Raw genomic sequence first — 26,418 nt, 5'->3', positions numbered from 1 at the left:
CTCGTTTGTATTTTCAAATTTTTAAACCATGAACTTCCATCAATTTGGGGCAAGGGCAACTGCACCAAAGGGAACTTTATTTATTCCAGTCGAATGAGAAAAGAATTTGGGACAGAAAATGAAAGATCTAAAATTAAGGGTCGGGAAGAATGTAAAAAAAAATGTCAAAATTCATGGTTCGTTATAATTACATTCTTTGAAGTTTTTAAAAATGATGCACAAAATCTCCGACAGCGTCGGACAATCGTAGTATTGAAAACAATTCCTGCGAGTGAATGAAACGGCGGTACTATCAGCATTTTTCCTATGTTGCCGACGCATCGATAAGACAGGAAAAACAGTAGAATTATCAATTCCTCATCCAACTTCAGGCATAAGCATTCGATTGTTTAAATGGAAAGTTCCTTAGAATACAACCGGCTTTTTGCATTCTCATGATAAAATTGTATTTTTTCCCCGTATCCTGATTTCCTACTTCACTGCAGAGTCATTCCAACGGGCCCAATAAATACGTACTCTCCTGTCGTCTCCCGTTGTTAACAGCGAAAAAAAACTAACGCTCACTTCCTCAAATGATACCCTTTACGTGATACAAGAGCACCAGATTCCACGCAAGGACGATTACACACATTCTAACCGGCTTTGAATACGTGTAATCGTCCTTGCGTGGAATCTAGCTCGCTCGAAGTATTCCCACAATTTCCCAGAGCTATTTATATTTCTAAACCGCCCAAGTGGATTCTCAGATCTGACAAACCGGTGACACTTTTCCAGTAATAAGTATTTAAGCTCAGAACAAACGAATTTTCCTTTTTTTCACAGATATACAAATTACACGTCGCAAGACCATAAACGATGTTTCGTGTCTCCAGACTAGTGCTGCACTGAAACTGACGAGCTTCGATTATTAAATGCCCTAGGGACGCATCCTACGGCTCATCCCTTTCCACGTGAGTCTCAATTTATTTTTCATAATTATTGGAGTTCTTGTAGTAACTAGGAGAATGAAGAAAAACAAAACTATATCTGTTCGGTGCACGCATAAGCCAACCAGCTTGTGATGTTGTCAATCGACGAGAGGCCGAATGATAGCGCACGTTTGTCGGGTAAATCAAGATGAGGACATGTGGACTATAATTACACATGCAATTCAAATTTAAATATCATAGAAAAATTGGTGAACATCGACTGAGGTTCGTTGGACGGAGAATTACGTCGTCATCGTGGGGCACTTTACATCAAGATCATAATCAATCGACGGTTATGTCTACGAGATTGGCACATCTGGTTCTTTAACGCCTATGCCAACACTTCTCTAGGGATCAGCATACTGAACACCCAAGGCTGCTATCTCGGAGCAACCGCACAATGCTTTTTTTTTATTTACTTTGTTTTATTATGTTGAGGGGACGCACGGTAGTCTTCAATTTAGGTGTCATCATCTGACTTTTAAATGACTATTATGAGATATTCTGATATAGGTGTCCAACACGCTAGGGAAATTCGTCAAATTCCTATGCAATTTAATCGGTGGTAAATTTTGATTGATGTGAGCGAGTAAATCGAGAAGAAAAAAGGCATTTTGTACTCACTAAGAAAATTAGAGAAAAAAAAGGTAGAAGACGTGGAGGAGGGAAATTAGAGAGAAAATATCTATTAAAATATTTAATAGGTTGTGAGCCATAAATTGTATCCACGAGTGGAATTCTTTTGACTTTTTTTTCTGCAAAATATTGTATACTCCAGTAGAATTAATTAAAAGCAATAAAAATGTCAATAGAAAATCATCTGAATTATCTGGTGAATTCGGTTGGTTTTTTTCATTCAATTTTTTAAACTGTGAATAACTTTGTAGCCCAGCCACCGTAAATGTCAACCGAGGTCCTAATAAATTTAATCATTCTGAAGGTTGGGAGGTATTATGAAATGGAAACTTCCGCAGAGGAATAAATTTTCTGGTTTCCACTGAAAATGTCTGGATCTTAGTACAACCAATTCCTCTATGAATTCGTGACGTTTTCACTTATCCTGAGAGAATTTTTTTGAGAGAAAGTGCTTACCTCCAATCACTTCTACCGATGGCATTTCAACCAAAATTGTCCAACAGAAATTGCCCAACAGTGAGATAATTTTTGTTAACTATATAGATAATTTTAGACTATTTAATAAATTCATACGCTTCGTAATTAACACCCTTATCAACCAGTTATGTAATTTCCGATGAATTATTCTCTGCGTCAAGTGCACTTTGAATACATTTCTCAGGAACAAGGTCCACTATTCACCCACAAATATCCCCAATTACTTTATAAGTTCACACCCAGTTTTGTTTGTTTATTTTCTCCCCCATTGTATCATCGCGCTTTCATCCAATTATTTTAATTTCAAAGGAGCTCCCCACAACGATGACGATATACTTCGTATCTTTATCGACCGTCGTGAGGTTTTCCTCGTCAGTTGCTCTTACGGAGTTATCTGAACTCCAAGTCCCTGATATAGGTCTCTTCCATTCTGTCATGAACAGTTAGAAATTCGAATAATTGACGAAAAGTATATTGATTTAACCACCCAGTGAATACCATTCTGACTTTATTTTTGTTCCACGTATATCCGAGAGTGTCACAGATGCTCTATTTATAATCGTACATTCGTAGAGTTTGAAGGCGCGCGCGCGGTCGGTGCCTAGTGTATTTTCGCTATTATCCCCGGTTGTTCCATCGTACCGTCCGAGATATGGCGAGCATGAGTATCCTCGCGGCAAAATTTACCCGATTACTGAAAAAAACGTGCAATTTATCAACAATTAAATCACTGAGGAGCCCCCAAAATACTGGAAAGATCATCAAAACTGGGGCAGGAGTCCTTGCTGTTGGATCAGCTGTGCTTTACGTTGGACATAAATATACCAGGGGGAACGTCGTCTACGCAGCTCGATCGCGCAAAGTGAGTACAGTCCACCAGAAAAGCTGGATGTTTTGCTGTTTTATCACTAGTGAAAATAAATTGATCCTGAATGTTGAGGGCATAACGTTCAGGGAAAAATAATTGATTTGTTTATTCTATCTACGGGAATGTGTTATCGTTCAACGTTTGTGATAGGGTTCGACAACCTCGTTGAACCCGTGACTTTAAATTATTTTCCCACAAATGCGCTCATCGGGTAGGGACACTGACATTCGTGTTATGTCATGATTCAATTAACAGGATTTCTTGGGTTAATTTGAAACATTCAATGAATCAAAGGGACTTAGGATAATGCCGAGAGATATAATAGTTCATTTCATCATTGTGATGATTGTTAAAAAAAAGTTTGGAGTCTTGTTGACACGTATTTAGTAACACTGCACCTGGAATGTGAGGCAATGTTTGGTCATTGAATATTCCCAAGTTAATGGAAAAAATCAACGAAACTGAAAAATTCAGATTTTTCAATTTTATGAAAACCAACTCCCATCGGTTGACCTGAGGTCTTCACGGAATTATTATATCATGGTTATTTTCCACGTCATTATAAGAAATAATAACAGACAAGCGTATCTGCAGGGGAACTTGTGGAGCTTACACCTGTCTGTTATTAAGGTAACCATATATAATTGCTCGTTTATTTTATTTTATTAAATTAAATGAGATTTCTGTTCGCACAGTTTTATCAGATTGCCAACTTAATTGAATGGCATTATCATCATAATTCTCATTATCGCTTATTTCTATCCGACCTTGGCAACTTTGGGCCTCTCCCTTTAACTCGTCGATACGAGATTGAGAGACAAATTGTTCTATATCCACTTGAATGAATTTGACGTATCACATTTAATTATAGCGTCTCGCACAGATTTACGCGATCGTAAAATTCAAAGAATGGTGTGAAATGACCTCAAAGTAGATTATTGTCCGGGAGGTCCTGTAAGCTCAGTAATTTTACGACTATTACTCAAGAAAGTCCCGGGTGAAATATTCACTCATATTGTTTCAATGTTTGGTTTCGTTTACTGTCACTGAAATTGTTTAGGCAGTACTGCAGTAAAACCCTTATTGTCGAGTCCCCTGTATGCAACTGAAGTGCGTTGGACCACTCAATGAAGGAAGTCGTTAATTAACTGCGGTGCGGGTCTCATTCTAGAAAGAATGGTTGTAAAAAAATGATTTCTTATCGTTTCCTTTGAATATGTGACTCTGACGAGTTTGTAAATACTAAAAGTCACTTTGTCAGCGTTTCAAAGTTGTTTATAGTATGTAGTTAAAACAGTCATCTTGGACTTGAAGAAGGCATGACGAAATTTTGATTGTCTAGTTTAGATTGAATATCTTGAACGGAAGTACAAAACTATAAATTCTTGACACAGTATTCTGTCATCCCTATGGGGACCCCCTGAAGCGAGCGCTCGTGGATTTTTTTTCCCAGGCTTCAAAGTGATTTTTTTTATACTACAGCTTATTCAACGAAAATAAAAAATTCATTGGAGATATTTTGATATGCGAGAATGAGAATTTAATCAGTGAGAAATTTTTGAGAACTGTGTTATGAAGTGTTAGTGAAATCTTTGAATATTTTCAATTAATCGACTGTCACTTTGATAAAATATCTGGGAGTCTTCAGAGAAGTGTATGGCATCAATCAATTAATCAATTTCAATACATTTTAAATTCTCAGAAGCAAAAACAGTTGATTTACCAGTCAAGTAGCTGGATGGGATAAGAAATATGATGAAATGGATGGGCTTATCCAGTTATATTTTAAAAATGAACGAATCCAAGAGAATCTGTATGTGTTATTTTCCGTTTGACTCTCATAAGCATTTTTCCCCACTCTTTCACCTAAACCTTATCGTCTGTTTGCTCAACTCCTCCATTTAACCATTATATTGATCGTATTCTGTTTAGTTACCATTCCACGCTGATAAAAGAATTCGATTAAGGTTTGGGACTGAATTCAGTTGATTTTTTTTCTAATCCACTTGAATGAGAGATCTATTTCCTGGGGTTGACTATAAAGCTCGTCCATTCAATAAAATATTTTTTTTTCATTGCTGCTATCAGCTTGTCTTGCAACGTCTGAATTTCCCACACCTTTGCACACATTTTTCAAAGCCTAAAAAGCGTCCGAATAAAATGAAAATTGGTCTGTCTGTTGAGCGTGAATGGAGGTATTTAGGCTGTCGTTATTCGAAAATTCAAACAATTGTTTACTTTTACAGCCGGTTTTTAAAGTGTAAAATATTTCTACTGAAGTTGTGTGAAATTCAGATATTCGTTTTTGCTCTGCCGGAACTTGTAATTTCGTGCTCAACCTTCTTATTTAAGAACTTTCGTGTAAGAATTGCAAATTTACAGGAGAAATATCTGAATATACTGCCTCATTGAGAACTTTTGCATTTTTTTTTGAGATCTCAGTTTCAACATAAGAAGATCCTAGCCATCAGAATTTTTCTCCATCCAACCCTAACATTAGATTTTAGTCTTTGTAATACCGCTCTTAAACGTATAGTAGCGTTAATAGTATTAAAATAACGAGTTCGACATTCATATTACTTTATCATAGAACCCTTCAGCTAAAGCTGCACTAGGATATACCGTGAGCTCCTCTTGTGGAGTCGGCCTGGCAAAGGCGTGGCAAATCTCATCAGTTATTTCCTTTCAGGCTTCGTTAAACATTATTCCTCGTTCCTTGTCATTTATCAAATGTCTTTAAGTGAAGAGAAGTGGTCCAAAAGTGCAGAGGATAATATCTCAAACCGCAAGTGACAAACCGCAAGAAATTTATGTTTTTCTCACTCTGAAACTAAAAACCCGAGCACTTTTTCTCTCTTATCTATTTATCAATGTCCAAAAACATCGATAAAATGAATTAATGTACGTGTGCAGTTCGACTTAGAACGTCTGTAAAATATACTAAAGAAATTAATCACTCGTTAAGGAAAGAGAACATGAAAATCGAGTATTAAATTTGACTAGAAATTTGAATAATACGCGGGAGATTTTTTAGGACGACGCTTAAAAAGATGTTCAACATTTTTGCGGTATTATAATGAAGACGTTGCGAGACCACTGGGGGTGTCAACGATACAATCTCTCACGTACCGAGGGAGGCGTGGGCGACAGCGCCCCTTGATAATTATTCAACACTGACCCCGTCCAAGAGCGAGAAAAAGAGAAAATGATTCTGTCTCTCCCCGTTACCCAGTTATTAGTCTACAGTGTTTCCCCACAGACGACAGGAGATCAATCACCGATGCTCAACCGATGCCTAACCGATGCCGATCGGCCCAACTTCACAATCACTGGTCTTATAATATCACTTTTTCCAGAGCAAAAATGGATTTTTTTTCAATTTTTCATTAATTTAACACATTTGGCAATGGAGCCACTAATTTAATCCGACAATTTAATACCGTCGGAATCCAAATCCCAAAATGTAAAAGGACGAAACAACTCCCAACTGAACCGTAACAGTATGAATAATTTAGTTACGATCAAAAACGATTACGATTAAGCCCCGGAGTTGCCATTGAGCTTTTGGAATTAAGCATAGACTGGAAAATAATAACACCTAGTTGGGGAAGGTTGTATCTCGTGTTTAAACCTCACAGCTCGTACACACAGATTATGCAGGAATCCCCTGCAATCGAGCGCTTAATTGAGCCTTGATTAATTTCAATCTGATTAGAGTCTAAAACCTCCCATACATTCACCTCCGGTGCGACACATGAAACTACACGAAAATACATTTGTGCCACTCGCGCGCATCGTGTGAAGATTACTATCTCACTCGAGATAGCTGATTATATAATAAGAGGAGAGAAGATTACTTGTGAAGCGAAGTAAATTATTTTCCTGGTTTTTAAATATTTATGCGAGAGAGCATTGATTGTAACCCTTCTCATTTTCTCATTATCTTAATTACTCGATCGTTATTGACTATGTTGAATGCCTATTTGTACTGCAACAAATTTTTCTTGGGAGTCCTTAAAAATAATTTCGAAGTGGTTGAATGAGGCTTCATTTAAATGTCTGATTGAGCGAATGTTAAAAATTTCAAAGCTCTTTGCTGGAAATTGAAGGGATCATTTTCCAACAATTTTATCTGCACCGAGGAAGAGATAAGAAGAGATCATATTTCTATTAAACGAATTGGGAAAAACACGAAAGTTGAAAATCCGAGTGTTCCTTTGATCTGGATCCAAAGTAGTTTCTAAAAGGGATGGATGAAAGCCCGACATTCCTCGGAATCCCTCGAAAGAATCTGAGATTAGGTGTTCCCTGGTCCTTGAAATATTCAGGGATGTTATAAGGGGCGATTCGATATTTTGAAAGAACATGGAAGAAATGGAGAATGACATTCTTAATGATACAAGGGAATAACGAGCCAAAAAGCGCCTCCGATGGAGTCCCTTCACTAATCTTATCCCCATCCAACGAAACTCATAAACTTGTTCACGTGATCATCAACATATTGGAAACAATGTCCAATTGATGGAAACATTCTCTCCCTGGTTCTAAGAAGTTCCAACCTGCTGCAGTACACGGAAAATAGTTCAATAAAAATTACCTAAAAGTTCTGTAATTCCCAAGTGAGAAAAAAGGTCCGATAAAAATTACAGAGGAACCAGTAAAAATTATGGAACCCTCCGCCAAATTACGCAGCTCGCTGCGAATTATTACTAAACGTTCCGCATTTTTTTCTCAACCTCCCGTAATTTTTATTCTCATTTGCAAATTATGGAACTTCCACGTAATTTTTATTGAACATTTTATCTCCGTGAAGACGAGTAACAGAATAACTCGCCTGTCGCCTGGTGGTTACGCCTTAAAAAATTTTATTACAGACATTTTTTTAAATCTCTAAATATTTCTTTACTTTCAATATTCACAACCGACCGTTGAGAACGATCAATTCGCATTGGATTCGTTCGGTTCGAACAAATCTATTTCGATTCGCCAAAAAACAACAGGGAATTACAATATTGCAGCCGTAAAGTTATGTCAGAACAACTTCCAGCTGCGAATGTTCGGTTTCACGAATGCGGTCATTCTTAAAATCAAGGACCAGGAAGAAAAAACAAAATGAAAGGAATATTCCTTTGGAGGGGGGCTGTGCTTTATCGGATGATCATGCTATAATTTTGCTATGTTTATGAGTGTGACCCAAACAGCCATATCAAGTGAGTTTAGAAGCCTGCGGCATATAAGGAATCCCTCGTTCCTCTCCGAATACATCTTTCTATTACGATCGAGATAACTCAAAAGATAGCGAGTCAATCGTTAAAACGAAAGAATCATCGATCCCCAATGGATTTTCCCCCTTTTTTAACACAAAACAACAAATTTAGGTGCTCAGGAACATGTCGCTAATTTTTACACCACGAGATATAGAAAATAAATCATTGAATGAAGGCATCACCGATTCGAAATGTTTTTCTAAAAATAATTAGACATTAATTTTGCTCATTATGAAATTCCACGCAAAATTGATGCCAGACTCCTAACAAACAGTAACATATTCCCACAAATAAAACACTCCTTCTCCAGCCCTCCCCACAATCGCGTTAAAATTCGGATGTCGTGCTGATAAAAAGCGATTTAAAGTGGTTCCGCTTTTGATAACAAGCGTTCTGTAATTCCCTATATCAGATATGTCGGGGGATTACACGCGATGCACCCACCGCAAGACGATAGGTGGGTATTCAAATTTTCAATTTCACCTTTCGTGATGGCATTCGGCTAACGATGCCGGGCCAATTTTCAAAGGTGGGCTCAAGTCGACTTTTGAATCTCCTCTTTGATCATCGCCGGCTTGAAAGCATTGAAGAAAGCTTGTTAGTAGCATTTTTCTAAGCTGCGGGAGGCTTCGCGTGCCGCTTTTGAACAGCTGGTTTCAGACTAATTGGGCCTAAACCCTTCAAACCGCCTTTTAAAGAGTTTTTTATCATTTTAAAACAATCCCAGAAAGATTTTAATCCATTATCATCCCATAAGGTCTTTTATTCTTCTCATATTAGCAATATATTTGCCAAGATTCTCACAGAATGGACGTGACAATTGGGTCCCTGTCGCGATAGCTAATTAACTATCGATATTTGATAAGATGTTGTGCCCCGAAATAATGTAATTAGGACGTCGTTTTATACTGAAGTTAAATTTTCAGGTAGAAATACTTGAAGAATTTATTTCCGAATTCTCCTACGATGATACCAAAGTTTGTAATACCCTCACATTGATGTCCCAAGCAGTTAAACTTCGCTTTAACCCTGTTTATTGCTGTAGTGTAAGGGTTCTTCTCCGGAAAAATGACCTGTGTTAGTCTATGTATTTCGTGTATGCATGTGTCACCAACGAGCCATTCCATGGTAATTCCACCGGAAATTCCATAGTATTTTCTACGCTGTCTTCGTCAGACTTTATGATCTTGCTTCAAGATCGATCTCATGGGGACTACATCCAAATGTCGATCTTGGGTTCGATATTCTTTGTAGACAAACTGGTTCGAAGGACATGGAGAAGAATTTTTATCATTCTCAGAATGAGAAAGAATAATAAATGGAATCTAATGGAAGAAAATATTAAACTAAAACTCGTAGTCATACGTATAAATTGCGATTAAAACTTCCGGGTTTTTAGATTAAAAATATTGAAATTGGAAATAGATCACATCTAGTAATATGTCACGAATATTGAAGCTACGAAAGTTGTTTGCATGTTAAAGATATATCTGACGAACACATAAATCACGTGATTCTCTTTCAAATCAGAAGGGAATAGAACAATTGAAGGTGGAATGTTCTTTATGACTCTGAAGTTTGTGGGTTGTTGAAGGATTTATGATAGCAAATAACGTTTGGAATTTTGAGGGTAACGTCCCATCATTCCAAGCCAAGAGATGTAAAAGCCATTGAGCGACTGGCGAGGCGCGAAATAGCGTTGTCCTCAGGTGGAAACACTGCCAAATGACCCTCCATATACAGTGAAAGCGACATATAAATGGAAGAAAAGGGTCAAGTCATCTGAACGAACGACTATCGTCTGAATTCTATAAATAATTGGGCAGAATGCAGAATTATGGAAAAAATTATTCTCGCACTTGTAATTTTTTCAGACAAAGTACTGGAAATATAAACAATTTCAATTATTGATTTATAAATACTAGTAATTCTGGACAAAATTCACATCTTTTCAAAATTTTTATGCAGAAGTTTAAGTGACAAAGTTAATGGTTAATAGATTATTAGACATAATTAATTTAGGATTTCTTCATCGAGTTTTTTGCTCGGTGCTCTATAGATTTTTTAAATGAAGATTTCGTTCGAGACGCAAATAATCATATTTATGCCGGCGAATAATGGTATGAGAAAATAATCAAGAACAGTGAGAGGTTGTTTTAAATAATTATGAGATTATTTTAGGCTGACCCAGGGGCCGTTGTCGGCGCTAATAGAGATACCAATATGTGCACAGGCATAAATACAGACGGTATGGGCCTATCGATTCATCTATAAGTTTAGCATACGGTAAATTTGGAGGGCGGAATTCTCGAATCGCCGGATAGATATATCGAGCCCCCAGGGGGTCGGTTGTAGGTTTTACACCTCAAAAAAAAAGAACCTGAAAATATAAAAATAGAAATAGAAAACAAATACTTCAAGACATTGAACTCACAAGGAAGAACTGTAGACACATTGATAGATTCACGCAGTTAGATGGGGCCTCCTCATCGAGATTGCAAATACCAATGTGAACAAGTGGGAGTAAACGAAGCGTGCAATTCACACCAAACTGGTTTAATTTTGCGTACAAGTACTCGAAGTCTCTTTATCGGAATTCATGAGTCAGTTACAAGACTGAGGATAGACGGCGACGAGACGATTCCCGGCCTGTATTTACCAACTTCACTCGACAAATGTTTTTTGGATTGTTTTCGCCAATTTTTACTCCCTTGCCCTCACATTTTTTTTTATCCCTTCCCACTTTTTCTCTCTTTTCTCATTCGTCTCAACGAGAAGTCGTTACCAGTTCTCGACGCCTCCGGGTAGCAGCCGTGAGCACCCACTCCACCCTCTTCATTCTCGCTTAAGCCTCTTTCAGACGGGGCCCACTCGATAAGGACCCCCTCTATTGCTTATTCTCTCACCGCTCTTTGCCTCACACCACCGAGACTTTCTTCGTACCTCTTGGCTTTCCTTCTTTACGATGCGAATGCACATGCAAATGTGCAGCTATTTGCGACTTTATATGCAGTCATTATAGTCTTGTTAACGCACAATATTTATCCTATCAGAATGTAATCAGCGATTATGAAGAATAACTTCAATTTTTTAACAGGAAGAGAATTATTCAGTGAATTTCAAGAACTGGCTGAAATGAATTGAAAAGAATTCAGCATTTGAGATTTTTTTATTGTGCAAGTATAATTTGAGAAGTATCTGTAAGATTTCCTTCTTCTTTCCGAAAAATAACGAGACAAGTTCTAACTCGATTCAACAATGAACCGACAATTCACTGAACAGTTTGGAATTTTTTCTCTTGTGTTTCTATCAAAAAATTCCGAAATTGCTCTCTAATAAAATCTAAATAACTTAATGTCGTATTTTTAAATTATATTACGACAATTAAAAGGTAATAATTAATAGACACACCTAAAAAACGTCTAAATCTATAGCTTTACCATGCCTTTACAATTTTTCCCCCGAAACTCGTTTTCAATAAACATTTTACGGGTGTGAAAAATTCCTAAAATTACGATGTACCTTATGACTTAACGAAAGTCGAATAGTTTATCGGTTATCCTGGTATCATCAACTTTCAGGTTTTCATTATCGGAGATAGATCTCCAAATAGTCATAAATATTTCATGACAGATGGATACTGGTATTAAAAATTATCCACGATTGAAATAATTAATTTCCGGTGGCGATATGTGCGTGTTAATGCACCTCCTTTCGCTTGGACGGAGGAAAATCCACAGACGTTATCATCTTACATTACTCCAGTCTCGTTTGACGACTGGCTGAAGTGACTAATGGAATCTTGAGTGATCCTCCCACGAGTGGCTGGAGAGCCCCTGTAAATTCACGATCTCTCACCATCGCCTCTACTGCTGCCTCCTGGCAGAAAAGAGAGCAGAATGTGATCGATGAACGATATAACCCACACAACAATAAATCTCCGGCAAACTTTCCTACCGACCTGTGATTATGCGATCATAAAGGTGTACACCGAGCTGCTTTCGAGGCTCTGATGTGATTTTATTTTTGTTTATTAATTATTCATCTTCATTCTCTTCCGAGGAAGAGAAATGTGCAATAAAGATGAAATATTGCAATGAATTCCTGTATTTCAACGATTTATATCTTATTTTTTCTGAAAGCAACACCGAGTAAAATTATTTCTGTGAATTGAAGAAACTTCAAGCGAATCAAATGACTCAATCCATTTGAATAGTGTCAAATACATAATTTTCTTATCGATTCTGGACTGATTAAAACCGAACCAAAAACGCAAGTGAATGGTGAGAGGATCTAAATATAGAATTATTCGAGAGAATAAAATACTACGCGAAGATGTAATGACATTCCTATTGATGCACATTATCATAAATTAGTAGACATGAAAAAATAGGAAATAAATAACGAAATAAAAATTTAAAAGACTTATTCCATTCAGAACCTAAACGCAAATTTATTTATTAGCGAAGAAACGGAATTATCGACTTGTTTAGATTTAAAATTCTCAAAAATCTATGTAGAATCTGAATTTATAGCGTGACGAGTGACTTATTACCAGGTTATCACGTTCACACTTTGGTATTCAGGTATTACCCGCGAACCGATAACTTGATTTAATGCATGCAGCGAGACGGTAGGACTAACACCCCGAGAGGGGTTCCAACATTAAAGAGGCGAAACCGAAATTATTATTTATTATCACACCCGTATATGACGGCTTTACAACGCGTATATATCGTATAAAGAGACAAACAAGTGCATATTTTTTTGCATCGCCACGAGCTGCACTTAAATCATCATCATCCCCTGAAATATTCAATTATCCATATTGTTTTTCATTGATTCATCGCTGAATTTTTTTTTTCCAGTGAATTCAACCCACGCTGAGGCATTCGTTAATTTCACGGGTGTTTAGAACTCAGCCGTGAATTAATTCAGACTACTCCTGTCCGTATTGTTTAGCAATTAGCATAACTCTTGCGGAGAGTTTCAACAAAGTTAAAAAAAAAATAAAAGAAAATCGTTGGAAATTAATTAATCCCCAATGGGGGGGCATTGTAATTGATTTCATCTCCGACTCGCGCGGCATAAAATTAGAAAATTGGGTGGACAAAAATTGATCACCACGAGTATTTATTTATGAGATGTTATTAGAGATTCCCATGACGCAGGGAAACTACAAATCATATTCGGAATAACGTCTATCAACTCTGTCCTGCATATGACCATCTTATTTAAGATTAAAATCTAGATTTATGTGATGAATTGACATGATTTTTAGTGGCTAAATACCAAACTACAAACGGCCCGCAACGCAAATTTAAGGCTTTCCTGAAAGTTCAATATAAGTCCAATATTTAAGGCGGTACAAAATGCGAATTCATTAATTTATTTGAATGTAAATCTATCGGATACGAATAGTATCATCCAAATTATATTGAATTTTTTCATTAAATCAGAAATTGTATCATTTTTTTCCGCAGGAATCGATATAAGTGAATTTTAACTGATGTAAGAATGGAATCGCGATGATCCTTGATATCAGTTTACACGAAATATTACTAACAGAAGGCTAAAGTCCAGGGATCGAACTGTGGATCTGTCGATAATCCACTGAGTGCTCTTCCAGCTGTGTTACCCGACTCCCATCCGCTCCTTAACTTCCAAGTTCTTCTACATATCTATTGCCGTCGTCAGTACCTTACGGCACAAATTTTTCACTGAACATGAGAAGTTTACCCGGTGCACCACATGTCAGTACGCCACGAAATTTTGGGGGGATAGACCTGAGAATGAAAAGGAAAAACAGTCGAACGATTCACGAAAATCTCGTGTCGTAGACTCTTCCCCGAATCAATTCGATTTTATCAGCATCGACGAGCCTAGATGGTGCATCGCATTAACTTTTCTGAATGTCTTTCGGTGACACAAACAGCGGCAAGAATATTTCTGGTACAAAAATCTTCAGACCACCCAAGTCAATTACTTTCCTTCATAAGCTCTCAACTTCATTAATGACCGCTATCCCCATTGACTGTATAGTACTTACGTGTGCGGTAAATTGATGCGAATGGGTCATATATTTGCCACTTAAGTCTGAAGTGCAGATTGAGTATTGATTTCGAAAATCGATTATAAATTGCACAGATAGGCATAGGTTATTTGTACAAATGGCCAGTAAATGTGTGTCAGCAATGGTCTAGGCTATAAATAATGGTAAGCCTGACACAGTTCGCTAATTGAGGCAGAGATTCAGAACGAGATACATTTGATAAGTTCAACCATCATGAAGTAATCATCATTGAAAATGCGCATGAAGCATACAGTAAATTTCTCGGGAGCTATCAAATGTTCAACTGTCTGCAATAAACCCAAGGAATATACCCCACCACACGCTGGAAACATTGGATTGAAATGTAACAACAAGAATTTTAGCGCAAAATTGAATACACTTAGCCATGAGATACTGATCAGGATCATTATCCAATTCATTATATTCTCAAGGTCAAGAAATGTCTATATATCCAGATCTTGAAGTTTGAAATACAATGAAAATGTACTGAATGAGTCACTCATTATATTTTATACAATACTGGTAGGTAATCATCGAGCAAATATTTTAGTCATAACGACTTTTTGCAGGGAGAACACCAAATTATTGCAAAGCTGTTACCTGACACTCCAGATTTATGGATCTCCCCAAGAATTCAATTCAATTAATTTTACTTCTTTGACGTTACAAATCTTTTCTTTGTTTTACATCGACTCCTGCACATCCCTCGTTTAGTCATCTTCACCTTTACAGTTGACCCAGTTACATTTGGTATATTTCTTATCACCTGTTTATTCTATTGTCTCATTTATTTAGCCCTACACCTCCCTTTGGTCCTCCCTCTTACCCATTTCTTAGTATAACTACTAGTACCTCCTGTTCCTCCATTTTTTCCCTGACCACTTTTTTTTGTTGCACTGTCCGAATCCGCCACTCCTATTATCCTCTTTCCCCTTATTATCCTTATTATTTATTGACACTTCCGACCTTTCCCTTTCCCCTCACTCCCGCCTTTCCTCTTCTACCGCCCTGAGGGCCTGTTCCATTCTCCCCACCCTGTCGCATATTTTCCTGTCTGGTCTTGCTCTTAGCAGCTCCACCGTCCTTCCCCTTCAATGCCCTCTGCTATTGTCCCTGCACCTTTTCTTCCACCAGCTTTCATCCTCAACCTTTAGCCTTTTTCTCAGCCTCTTGCACCCCACGATATGCCCCAATATCCCTTTTTCTCTCCTAGACTCGCCAGTCGACCTTATTCACTCCCGTTCTTACCCCTATCAGTACATTCCTACAGTTCTACCTCCCCCAGAATTATTACCGAATAAATTTATGGGGATGGATCATCAGTTTTCCGACCGGGTGCGGGGGATATTTAAATCGGGATCTGATAGAATTAGACCGGGAAAATTAAATGAGGTGCCTTAAAATCTAGATTTCTAGAATTTCAAGTTGATCCATCCAAGAGAAATTTTACTGTTATTTACATTTAACTAGAAGACTGCACTAGATAACCACCCTCCCAGCTTCCCCCGCTATCTGCCTCATCTATGAATAAAATTCGTCGGTACGGAAGATTCCCACCAAAAGAACTCTGTTTTGTCTGTACAATAGTAAGAAATAAAATTATTGCAAAAACGACGAAACCTTGAAGAATATTTCCAACGATGCAAAACACGACATTTAATGATCAATTATCATTCGTCGTTTCTAAGTTTGCTGCGTTCATCTTGTTATGTATAACATTTGGAAAATTGAGGAAAGACGGATTTAACACTTCACTGCATTTGATCATGAGAAATCTGCAATATTCCTCGATCTTATCAAGAAAGAAAAAAAACGAGACTACCCCTGGTGGGACTCGAACCCACAATCCCCGGTTTAGGAGACCGATGCCTTATCCATTAGGCCACAGGGGCTTCGGGCTGGTATGCTAGCTCGGGCGCAATGTCGTACTTCTAACAGGTCATTCAGAGGAAGTAGAGAAAAAATATATTTTCGGATATGGAATTACCCCTAAATTTATCGCGCCAAACTATCTATGTTGCAATAATTTTTTTATCCGACCCCATGACTTTATATAAAAAGAAGATCGTTAATAATAACTTGATACACAAATTAACAGCTACAGGCCCATCACATTTTTTCCTGTCTCAGGAAAAATGTTCGAAAAAATAATAAAAAAACGATCAAGCAGCACGCGAATTAATTTAAACTAACATTTTCAACGCGCCTCCTGTACCTACCACACATATCAATTTTCAAATTGATTCGATCATGAATGTTAATACATCCATGGATAATGATAACAATGAAAAAAATGAATGACAGATATAAAGTAAGCGAGCCCACGTAGTTAGCATAATGCTTTTCACGCCTGTCATTACAGAACACCGCTAACGGACGCCAGAGGTGACGGCTCTTGAAAGTTGGGCATGCTTTAACATACGAGAAGGTGCCAACAAACGTCAGTGAACTTCACCATGATCAGACTTGAAGGGAATATTGATCGAACAAGATTCCAAGTAAATCGGAGCGTGTGCCTCACGATGCTGAGCTGCCGGCAATTTTCGATTCATTTTTTTCCCCTCGCAAAATAATTTTAATTTTACTTTACTGTACAAACAAAAAAAAAGCACGAGGATGTGCCCGCACCCCAGCAAGCGAGATATTGAGATTCATTCAATTCGACGATATATTTTTCGTCCCTGATTTTGGTCCTGTGCCTTCGGGCTATTTTTCTTCAGACTCTTTTTCACGGGTTTTGGCATTGGTTTATTCGCAGTGAGAAAAAAAAAATTGAAGAATCCCTGAGGCAACTTGGATGTTGCATAAATTAGCCTTTACATTCGCCATTTTTCCCCGACTTTTGCGCGTTACCTGTTCCGCGGTAATTGCCACACAGTCCCCTGGTACATATTCCCTCCCTTAGTCTTAGGCCCTCATCTCAGTCGCTCGTTAACTCCCGTGGGGCACCCGTTTCGACAGCCATCGAAGCTGTGAATGTTGCCGCTGTGCGTGTCAAAATCGTGTGTCAATCACGGGAATTATTCAAGGACCGTAGTAACGTACCGACGTAAGGGAATAGTGAAATAAAAAAAAAACATCTCACAGATGTAAATATTCCCGATGCATTAATTATACGCGCTAATTACGCGGTTCATCACTCAAAGGGTTTTCCAAAGAACCTTGAGTGTCTCCATTGACGTTTTATTTATTCGCATGTCTGGTAGAGCGAAATGCCAACATTCATCAGTCGTGACACACTCCTTGTGCTAAAATTCGAAATGTTCGAATTGTATTTTTAAATTTGAAACACGTAAGTTTCTGGCTCTCGAGTGTGTCCATTCGTTTCTTTTTTCAACGAGGGGTATTTATTTTGAACAAATCAATCTTGACAAATATTGTGAAAAAAAAACCCGCGATATTGACCGAACACTTTTCTTTTTGAATTTTATTCAACTTCGATAGATAAAAAAATCAGAAGTTCATGAATTTTTAATGCAACGTTCCGCAATAGATCGGTAGAAAAAATAATTGCCCATATTTCTCTGCAATTTCTCATATTTTCTCTTCACGGTAGAGATTCAACTAATTAACTAGTCCTGACAATTTTATTCAGATCACGTGTGCTGTATCAAATTGGCATCGCCCCCCATGGCGGTCACGAGTACACTCACCCGCGAAACAGCTAAATTGGTCGGAGCTTTGTGGAAGAAAACTTCAAGAAACTAATGTCGTAATTAACTATGTTGCGGAACACATTTAATTAGATTCATAGTTTTATTGTGAGTGCCAGTAGATGGGCAGGGGAAGGGCACAATGTGGAGTATAGAAATATGGTATAGAAAGTTTCGTGTTGTTCACCATTGCAACCCTCTATTTTCACTTGTTTGGACCGGCGCCAAGAAGAGGGCCAGACACACATTACGAGTCTTGGAGCGAAGAAGCTTCTCTATACACTTTCAGACTCATGAGAGAATCAATTACTTCTGCACTGACGTAACAACCATCTTCTCGGTCTGTTTATTCAAGAACTATCGACTTATCCGTATGTCTTTCACTTATGTTCCAATATCTATCTTCCCGGAAGAATGTCCGCGCACGCTTCATCGTGAATTTCTTTTCGATAATTGCACTTTTAAAAAATAATTGGAAAGAGACATTAATTTTGAATTAAGGGTTAAGAGTCAATGGGATTTCAAATGTCAAAATTTCTTTCAAATGTGATCATTGTAAATTAATAATTTCATAGAGAATTCCATGGGGAGTGCGGAATGAACATCACCTGCCACTGAAAGTCAAATCTATTGATCTATACGACGTAATAATTTGTTATGGAAATAATAGCGCCAAATGGATTAAATCCAGTATGCAGATGAGACGATAACGATATCAATAAAAGAAAATTGGATGCATCAAATTTAAAAAATCAGAATCATAATCTCACGCTCGATTTGAATAGCCACTGTGCCGGGATTTTTGTAACGACGGTAGAATCATTGGTTCCGTGAAGTCGATGGAATCGAACTAACGATGATGATTGTATGTTTCCAGAGGGACGACGAGCTTCAGAAGGCCGTGAGACTGACCGTGAGAGAAAGAAGATTCATAAAGTTTGCGTCTGTCGAATACGATGGCCAGCTGTACATGACACCCCAGGATTTTCTTGACAGTGTCGTTGAGTCAGAGCCGAGACGTGAGTACTGAGATAATAAGAAAATAAGATTCCCTCCTGAATATATTGCTATCAAATTTGTGATATGTATGCTATGAAGCCCTCAAGAACACGGTTTTCCTGTTACCGAGGGTAATGTGCATTGAATCTATCGCGAATTCGATTATGTCCAACGAATGACAAATTCGAAAACCGATATTAATTGTTGGAACTTTTTCTTTATTTGCGATAAAACAGATTTTCGAATAGTTATCGTCCTGAGAACTTGGTTTGATTTTATGAGTTTGGAATCTTTATTTATATATTATGTTATGTATGTTATCAGTAAACACGATTGAAATATTCACAGCTCGTCATAAGAGAAGATGCCTAACAGACAAGGAACTGGAAACGATAACGTACTCGACGCCTTCACTTCGCTACGGAGGAACGCACATGTTTCGCACCATGAGAGACAAAGGTAAACACGAATAAACTAATCATCCTCTGTTTGACAAACGAGCGATAAACACATACACGTGGATACGGACTAAAAATTGTGTTTCCGGATTTTTTGCGGTCTAATGAGTTGATATTGCTCAAAAAAATCCAAAAGTTAAATATGAACAAGGACGATATTTCCTTGACGAATGAAATCCTCAGGGTCATAACGATAAATGTATTTGCAAAATTTCGACTGCCTCTGCAAGACATTAGAATTCCAGTCGCTACTTGTACTCACCCTTTTGCTTTACGATGAAGTCTCTTATATCTCTTATGGCCAGCCCATCATTCCTCAAATTCTTCATGATTGGAACCTGATGTACTGGAGCAACGACTTTTCCATTTATGGCTGTATTCTTCAACGTGCCAAGTACTTCATGCAGACCACTTGGAAATGAGACATTCGTGCGGGCACGCGACGTCCGGGAAAGTGATTGATCGCCACGGAACCATGAAAAACGCCGACAGGCATGAAGGCGAATCGAATGTCAAGGGTTCATACAGGGGGTTGGTCACAAGACGTTGATATCATACTCAGAAAATTTTCATCTCGTGTATCACGACTGCTTCACCTTCTGAAAAATAAAAAGTCATAATGAGTTAGAATTTCACGCTCTTTAGAATAGTAAATTTATAATCTACGGAGGTCAAATAAAAGAGTCGTTCCCACGTGCGAATTTGTTTTTTTCATCTCGACGTAGCCGTTAGATTTTCCTCCTAGGGAAAGTGCAGCTATCTGCCCAGCGGGAAAAAGATCCTTTTGGTTATTCCGGGGGGATAATTACACATCTTTAAGTGCGAAATTTTACGAAACCGAAAAAAAAACTTTCAAACTCTTATGGATACAGATTTTTTCAATCAATTTATCTCATTCGATCAATCTAATTCCTGTTGAATTCAGTCAACAAAAATTGACCAAATACCACGTACCTCATCCATCGTAATTAACGATGACTGAAAAAATATTCATTACCGATTACTACAATTACTCATCTCATGGGAGACTTCTCATTCATTAAGAATGAGTTTCATGAACTGTTCCATGGTATTTGATGATCAAATTATTTATTACAACGATATAAAATTCCTTTCGTATAGAAAAAAAATCCGAAAATTATGGACTTGTTTAATGGCTGGTATATGTATGTAAAACTGCTGATAGCTATATATTCTGCAATTTTACTCATTTCTTTATGTTGCAGGGATAGTCTCATACACGGAGTACCTGTTTTTGCTGTCCATACTCACAAGTGAGTCTTCTACGCTGATCACGCTACTAATTTCCAGTGCAAATTACCTACGCTGAGCAAACTCCTAGACAAGTTATGGCCTTCCCCTCTCCCTCCCCCCCGTGATCCGTAAATCCTTGCACCGACATACCCAGAGAAGCAGACGGGTGGCTTCACCAAGCACTGCAACACTGTTGTGCTCTCATTATGTTTTTCCACTGCAATTTTTCTTCTCCCCACTATCTGATTTCCAACAATTCTCATATTCATTGACTCGTTTTATCAATTCTATAATAGCATAAACTTTCGTACACAAATTGTCCCACCATTTATGCACAGATTTGCTATAAATGTTGCTAAAATTTATAATATCATTGCAGAACCACAAACTGGCTTCCGAATCGCGTTCAATATGTTTGATACTGATGGTAACGAGAGAGTCGACAAGAACGAGTTCCTTGTGGTAAGAGCAGATATTTTGAATAATGAATATCAATTAATATTGCTCGGAATTCATTTTCAGATTTTTACTAATTTTATGTATAGATTTAATGTTGTGTAGGAAAGATAGCGCAACGGCCGAAGCACTGCAATTGCACATCAAGAAAAAAAAATTATATTCTCCAAATATGCAATGACTTGAGAACAATGTTTCTTTTTTCAGAATTGTAGTTCTCCAATCCAATTATTCTTTCATGATTCTTCATGAAATCATCTAATGATTATTCCATTTTCTTACATTTTTTATTTCGTTGAAGATATGCTGTCAGCTATTATTTGGATGGCAAAAACTATAGCGCGATATACCATCCAAAAAATTGAGTAACTGGTAGAAGTTTGTGTTGAATAAGTATTTAAGACTATTGTTGACTTATATCGAGTGATCCAGACTTCGTCACTCGAGTTTGAGAAGAGGATTCTCGATCTTCTCCGGAAATATGAGTACTCGCAGCATATCCTTCGATTCTACGAATATTTTGAATCAGCGTTTATTGTCTAATTGACACGAAACCTTGAAATCCTTCGAATCTAAAACGACGAGTCAATCCTCACCCAATTAGGGCACGGACGATAAAGGCGACGCCACTTAACAAACAATATGGGAAATTATTATAATATTTAATTTCAATTCATAATTAACCCTGAATCATTGAATTTTGATTTTTATGAAACAGTTTCTTAGCCTTAGTGAAGAAATATCTAGATAATTTGTAATTAATAATCAAATTATAACATAAAACGTTACCTATTAACCATTAACAATCTGCTTGATTATATCCTGCAAATTTCAAATAAGTTTATAACACTTTAAAAAAACATTGATTCTAACAAATCTTTGAAATTACCCCACAATCAAGATTTGAATTTATAGACATCATAAATTCATTTTTGCATGAAACAAAAAACAATTTCTTCGCAGATAAGAAAGCTGTTTGCTCGTGGACTGAAGGATCGCGAGCTTGATGCTGCTACGAGGCGAGCCGTGAGTTCAAGACGACAAAAAGTCGAAGCTTCATTGAGCGAAAATTGAGAAGATGAAGCCACACACCAGAACTGGATTTTTGCTTGCTTCCTCCATACTCCATTTATGGATTTACTGCCCTCCTCATATATTCGAGCTAATACTGACACCAGATTCTGCCCTCATATACTTAATCAGCTGGCTGTGGGTTTATGTGCGTTTCATGTAACATTTTATCATTAAATTAGCACTTTTTCCTCGGTTCAACTTATTAAACTAGTTGCGGTACTAGAAAACTTTGGCGAAATCTTCGATAGAATTTCACAATTAGATTCCGTGCCGCCGAATCCAGTGACTCCATTAGTTTGAACTGTAAAGGAAATAAATGACGGTTAAAATTTAAATTTGCCTCCAATTTGATAAAGATATGATACTTCGATGTCGATACAGAACTTCATATTCAGGATGCTGATACAAACCAATTTGTAGAATGGTTGAAAAAAATCTCCTAACACTCCAGACAGGTGCATACGTCTCCAATGAAAAGCTTCACTGCACTAGATCATGAAATCGCATTCAGTTGACGATACACCATGTAATGAATCATCTTACACGCGCTTCATACCGTTAATAATGGCTTGCGCTACTTACTATGTTGCTAGTGATGGAGATAAAAGGCGGAGAAGGCGTCGTGCGCGAAGACGTGACTTCCAAAGAACCTAACTCACCTGAGGCATTTCCGCCGTCGCTAGGGCTCACAGATAGATTTTTATTTCACTTCTTCCTTCTTGTGAAAGATGTTTCGATGACTGACCGCCGTGTGTGAAGATAACTCTTCTGTCGGTGTCTTCAAACGATTTTCCATAGTTTCGCTTGAGAAAATGTAACTCCATAATAAAACGTTACGTCGCTTCTTTCTTTTATACTTTACTCTTCATTTTGTTGGCTTATGGGCCACCCTCGGTCTGACGCTTTGTTACTTTTGATTCAGTTTGATTGTCATTTTTTTCCCCCTTCAATCTTGATTCTGAACCTTTTACTTTCTTTTATGCAATTAGTTGCGAAGTCTTGTTGCGCCAAGTGAGAAGGCCCTCGCCGTCAGAGCAAAACTCCGAGACAGTCATCAAACAGAATCGTCCCCATCCTACTCAAATTCTTACGTAAGTTTATTTACCAGTGGATGTCTACCATGGCGTCTCCTAGATGTATTCCGCCTCTATTTTCAGATCTCCCACTGGATCTCTAATGCTAAATGTCTGTTTACTAATTGACATGGTTTGATTTTCATATAGGAAGATAGCTCCTCAGTTTCTATTAACTTGATGATTCAGGAATGATGATGTAACATATTGGGAATTGGATATAAATACTGATTTCTAATTACTTTTATCTGCAGATGGAGAGCATTTTTAGCCACGCATGGAGAGGACGTCATGGTGGCCTCTCAGTGCAGATTACGGAAGGCAAGAGAGCTAGGAACTACGATAATATGCTGGAAGACGAAGATCAGGTGAATTTGAGAACTTTTCTCACATCGTTATTCTTTGAATCAATTTGAATGAAGATTTTCCGGGGCTTGTTTAGGGATTACAACGTCGGAATACTGTGGATACGACGCTAATGGTACACTTTTTCGGCAAGGATGGAGGGAAGGAACTGAAGTATGAAGGATTCCGACAGTTCATGGAGAATCTTCAACACGAAGTCTTGGAACTGGAGTTCAGCGAGTTCAGCAAGGGCCAAGACACCATTAGTGAGCTGGATTTTGCCAAAATTCTCCTGAGATACACATACCTGGATATGGATGAGTTAGTTTAATTTTTCCCACTCTTGAAAGATCAATTAATTAATTTAACGGGGGGAGAATCAATGACAGTCTGAAATCAAAAAAAATTTGAGAAGTGTGAGGTTCACAGTCCGATTCAAAGCCGAGGGTTGTAATCACACTCCTCAAAAACGTAATTTACCACGAGCTATGAAATAGTATTTTACCTAACGACTTGGTTAATGACGTTTACAACCTTTCACTCACAACGACAAATGCAAAATTTTTTGTCGCACAGCATCTGTAAACCGACAATTTACCCACGGCGACTGCTTCTGATTGCGTCGGTCTCGTAGGCAGAGACCGACAATGATATTATTTTTGACAATATTTTACCTAACGAGTTGGTAAATTACGTTCTTGTCCAGTGTGAGGTTTACAACCCGAGCCAGAAGGGAGAGTTGTAATCACGCTCGTCAGAAACGTCGTTTACCACGAGCTATGTAATGGTATTTTACCTAACGAGTTGGTAACTGACGTTTTGACGAGTGTGATTACAACCCTCGCATTTGGTACCGGCGGTAATGCTCACACTCATGAGTGATGGAACCTCTGACGAATGTCGAGGTTACAACCCTTGGCCCAGGACCTGATAATAACTTTATATTTGTTAGACAATATGTTGTGAGCCTAAGAATGATCTCCGGTTTACCGCACGAGGGAATTGTCAAAGAAATTATACTCCCAGGAACGATAAACTGTCAATTCAACGAGAATTTATCCTTCGATGTGCTTCGTCAAGTATTGAGCTAAAAACTCCTTTTCCCACGAGTATCGACCAGTATTTTCCATCACAATGTGTGGGAACGCGCCTGTGAAGAAAACTAGAAAAAATTTAATTTTTATTTTTAATCAATAATGCTCTTATTAATTGCATTAGTCTACATTAACGAAATACATTGTTTTCCAGATACGATAAATATTTGGAGAGGCTCCTGGACCGCTCGGAAGACAGCATTGATATTACTTTCGACGAATTTCGAAAATTCTATCAATTCTTGAATAGTTTAGATGACTTTTCAATTGCCATGAGGATGTACACATTAGCAAATCATCCAATATCTAAAGGTAATATTGGATCATTTAATTTTAACCAAATACTACAACTTAAGAAATAACAAGAATTCTGGATTATTTTTAACAGCTTAATCGACCACGGGAACTTTACTTCATGACTTCTATTGTAGATTCTCCCAACCGTTACAGACGTTAACGTTTTCATAATGATATTTTATTATAATTAAAAAAGAAAATGAATAAATTAATTATCTATACTCCCTCTTAACTGTTGTCATTCCAGACGAATTTCTTCGAGCTGTAAAAATCTGCACAGGTGCCAGTATCTCCCAACACATAGTCGACACAGTATTTGCACTTTTTGACGTTGATGGTGATGGGCAATTATCTTACGAAGAATTCATTGCCATCATGAAGGATAGACTACACCGCGGATCTAAGGTGAGTTCCTGAGAACCTTAAACTTCATTGTTCTGCCTTCCTCGTTATTAATCGTTCATTATTACATTATTTTCAGTCTCAACCAAGAGGCGAGGGATGGGAAGCCTTTAAGTACTGCGTAAAGCAGGAAATGAAAGGACCTTAGGATCATCGGAACGACAGACCCATCATTCTTACCTAAATCTCTAATGCCTATTTTACTTAATGGTTCGCCTCTGTGATATTTTTAAACGCCATTACACTGTCTTCTCTGCTATTACAGATGATTTCAAATATTTAATTAGTTGAATTACCATCAGCAACGTTTGAAATTGTCAACCTTACATTGATATAAGTATTTTTCATTTATGTTTATACTGTCAAGATAATCGAAGATATTGACCAGAAACACTGGTTTTCGTTCTGTATTATATAGATTTCTGTTAAATAATTGAAGTCGTAAAATTAAACGCTCAAAAATATAGATCTAAACAGTACCACCGGAGAAAATTTGTCTGTTAAAATTCTGGTAGATCTTTTAGAAAAATTATTGTGTAACACGAGACTAATTAGGGTATCCCCAGTCATTTTTCCATCGTAAAAAAACTTTCTATTAATTAGATAAAACATGTTTTTCATCACATTGACCGTAACACGTCTTTCTGCGGACACCCTGACCGAATCCATTGATTGGTATTTGATCGACACTTGACCTACAGTCCACTGGTGCATTTAGTGAAAAAGAAAGTACCAAAGAGTAGTTGTTTTTGTGCACCAAGGCGTGTTTCAAAATGAACGCAACACAGAATTGACGCAACACTTTCAATTGTTCAACCTAGTCATTCAACTGTTTTCTCGATTGTTTTGACAATTACGAGCGGTACGTCAGACGTGTGTTTCATTCATTGTAGAATTTCCTTTACGTATGGGATGCTGGGTTAATGCGGATACCAGGGGTAAAATGAACGCTGGCAGGGTAGTAGGCCACTGATCCGGGTCCCATTCCTGATGACGGCAGTCAAAATTTGTAGCCCTCTAATCT

At 37.7% G+C, this 26,418-nt stretch overlaps 1 protein-coding gene and 1 non-coding gene across 4 annotated transcripts; one reads left to right on the top strand and one right to left on the bottom strand.

The window, feature by feature from the left end:
* The first annotated feature begins 2,446 nt into the window (after positions 1 to 2,446).
* Positions 2,447 to 25,886, top strand: LOC135164248 (calcium uptake protein 3, mitochondrial). Of its 3 annotated transcripts, XM_064124418.1 has the most exons (12): positions 2,447 to 2,943; positions 18,820 to 18,961; positions 19,290 to 19,400; positions 20,626 to 20,673; positions 21,033 to 21,115; positions 22,073 to 22,135; positions 23,173 to 23,274; positions 23,511 to 23,624; positions 23,699 to 23,922; positions 24,850 to 25,007; positions 25,240 to 25,397; positions 25,474 to 25,886. In XM_064124418.1, the coding sequence occupies exons 1-12, from the start codon at positions 2,734 to 2,736 to the stop codon at positions 25,540 to 25,542; spliced, it is 1,482 nt and encodes a 493-aa protein (XP_063980488.1). In that variant the 5' UTR covers positions 2,447 to 2,733; the 3' UTR covers positions 25,543 to 25,886. The 3 variants fall into 3 exon arrangements, with proteins under 3 accessions (XP_063980488.1, XP_063980489.1, XP_063980490.1); XM_064124419.1 differs by lacking the exon at positions 22,073 to 22,135 and having other exon boundaries at positions 2,448 to 2,943; XM_064124420.1 differs by lacking the exons at positions 22,073 to 22,135; positions 23,173 to 23,274 and having other exon boundaries at positions 2,448 to 2,943.
* Positions 16,109 to 16,181, bottom strand: Trnar-ccu (transfer RNA arginine (anticodon CCU)). The gene has a single exon. It is a non-coding gene; the product is annotated as a tRNA-Arg (tRNA).
* Positions 25,887 to 26,418: the final 532 nt, after the last annotated feature.

The sequence above is a fragment of the Diachasmimorpha longicaudata genome, chromosome 7, assembly GCF_034640455.1.
Source record: "Diachasmimorpha longicaudata isolate KC_UGA_2023 chromosome 7, iyDiaLong2, whole genome shotgun sequence".
Classification (NCBI taxonomy): Eukaryota; Metazoa; Arthropoda; class Insecta; order Hymenoptera; family Braconidae; genus Diachasmimorpha; species Diachasmimorpha longicaudata.
This window is presented reverse-complemented; position numbering and strand designations above follow the sequence as displayed.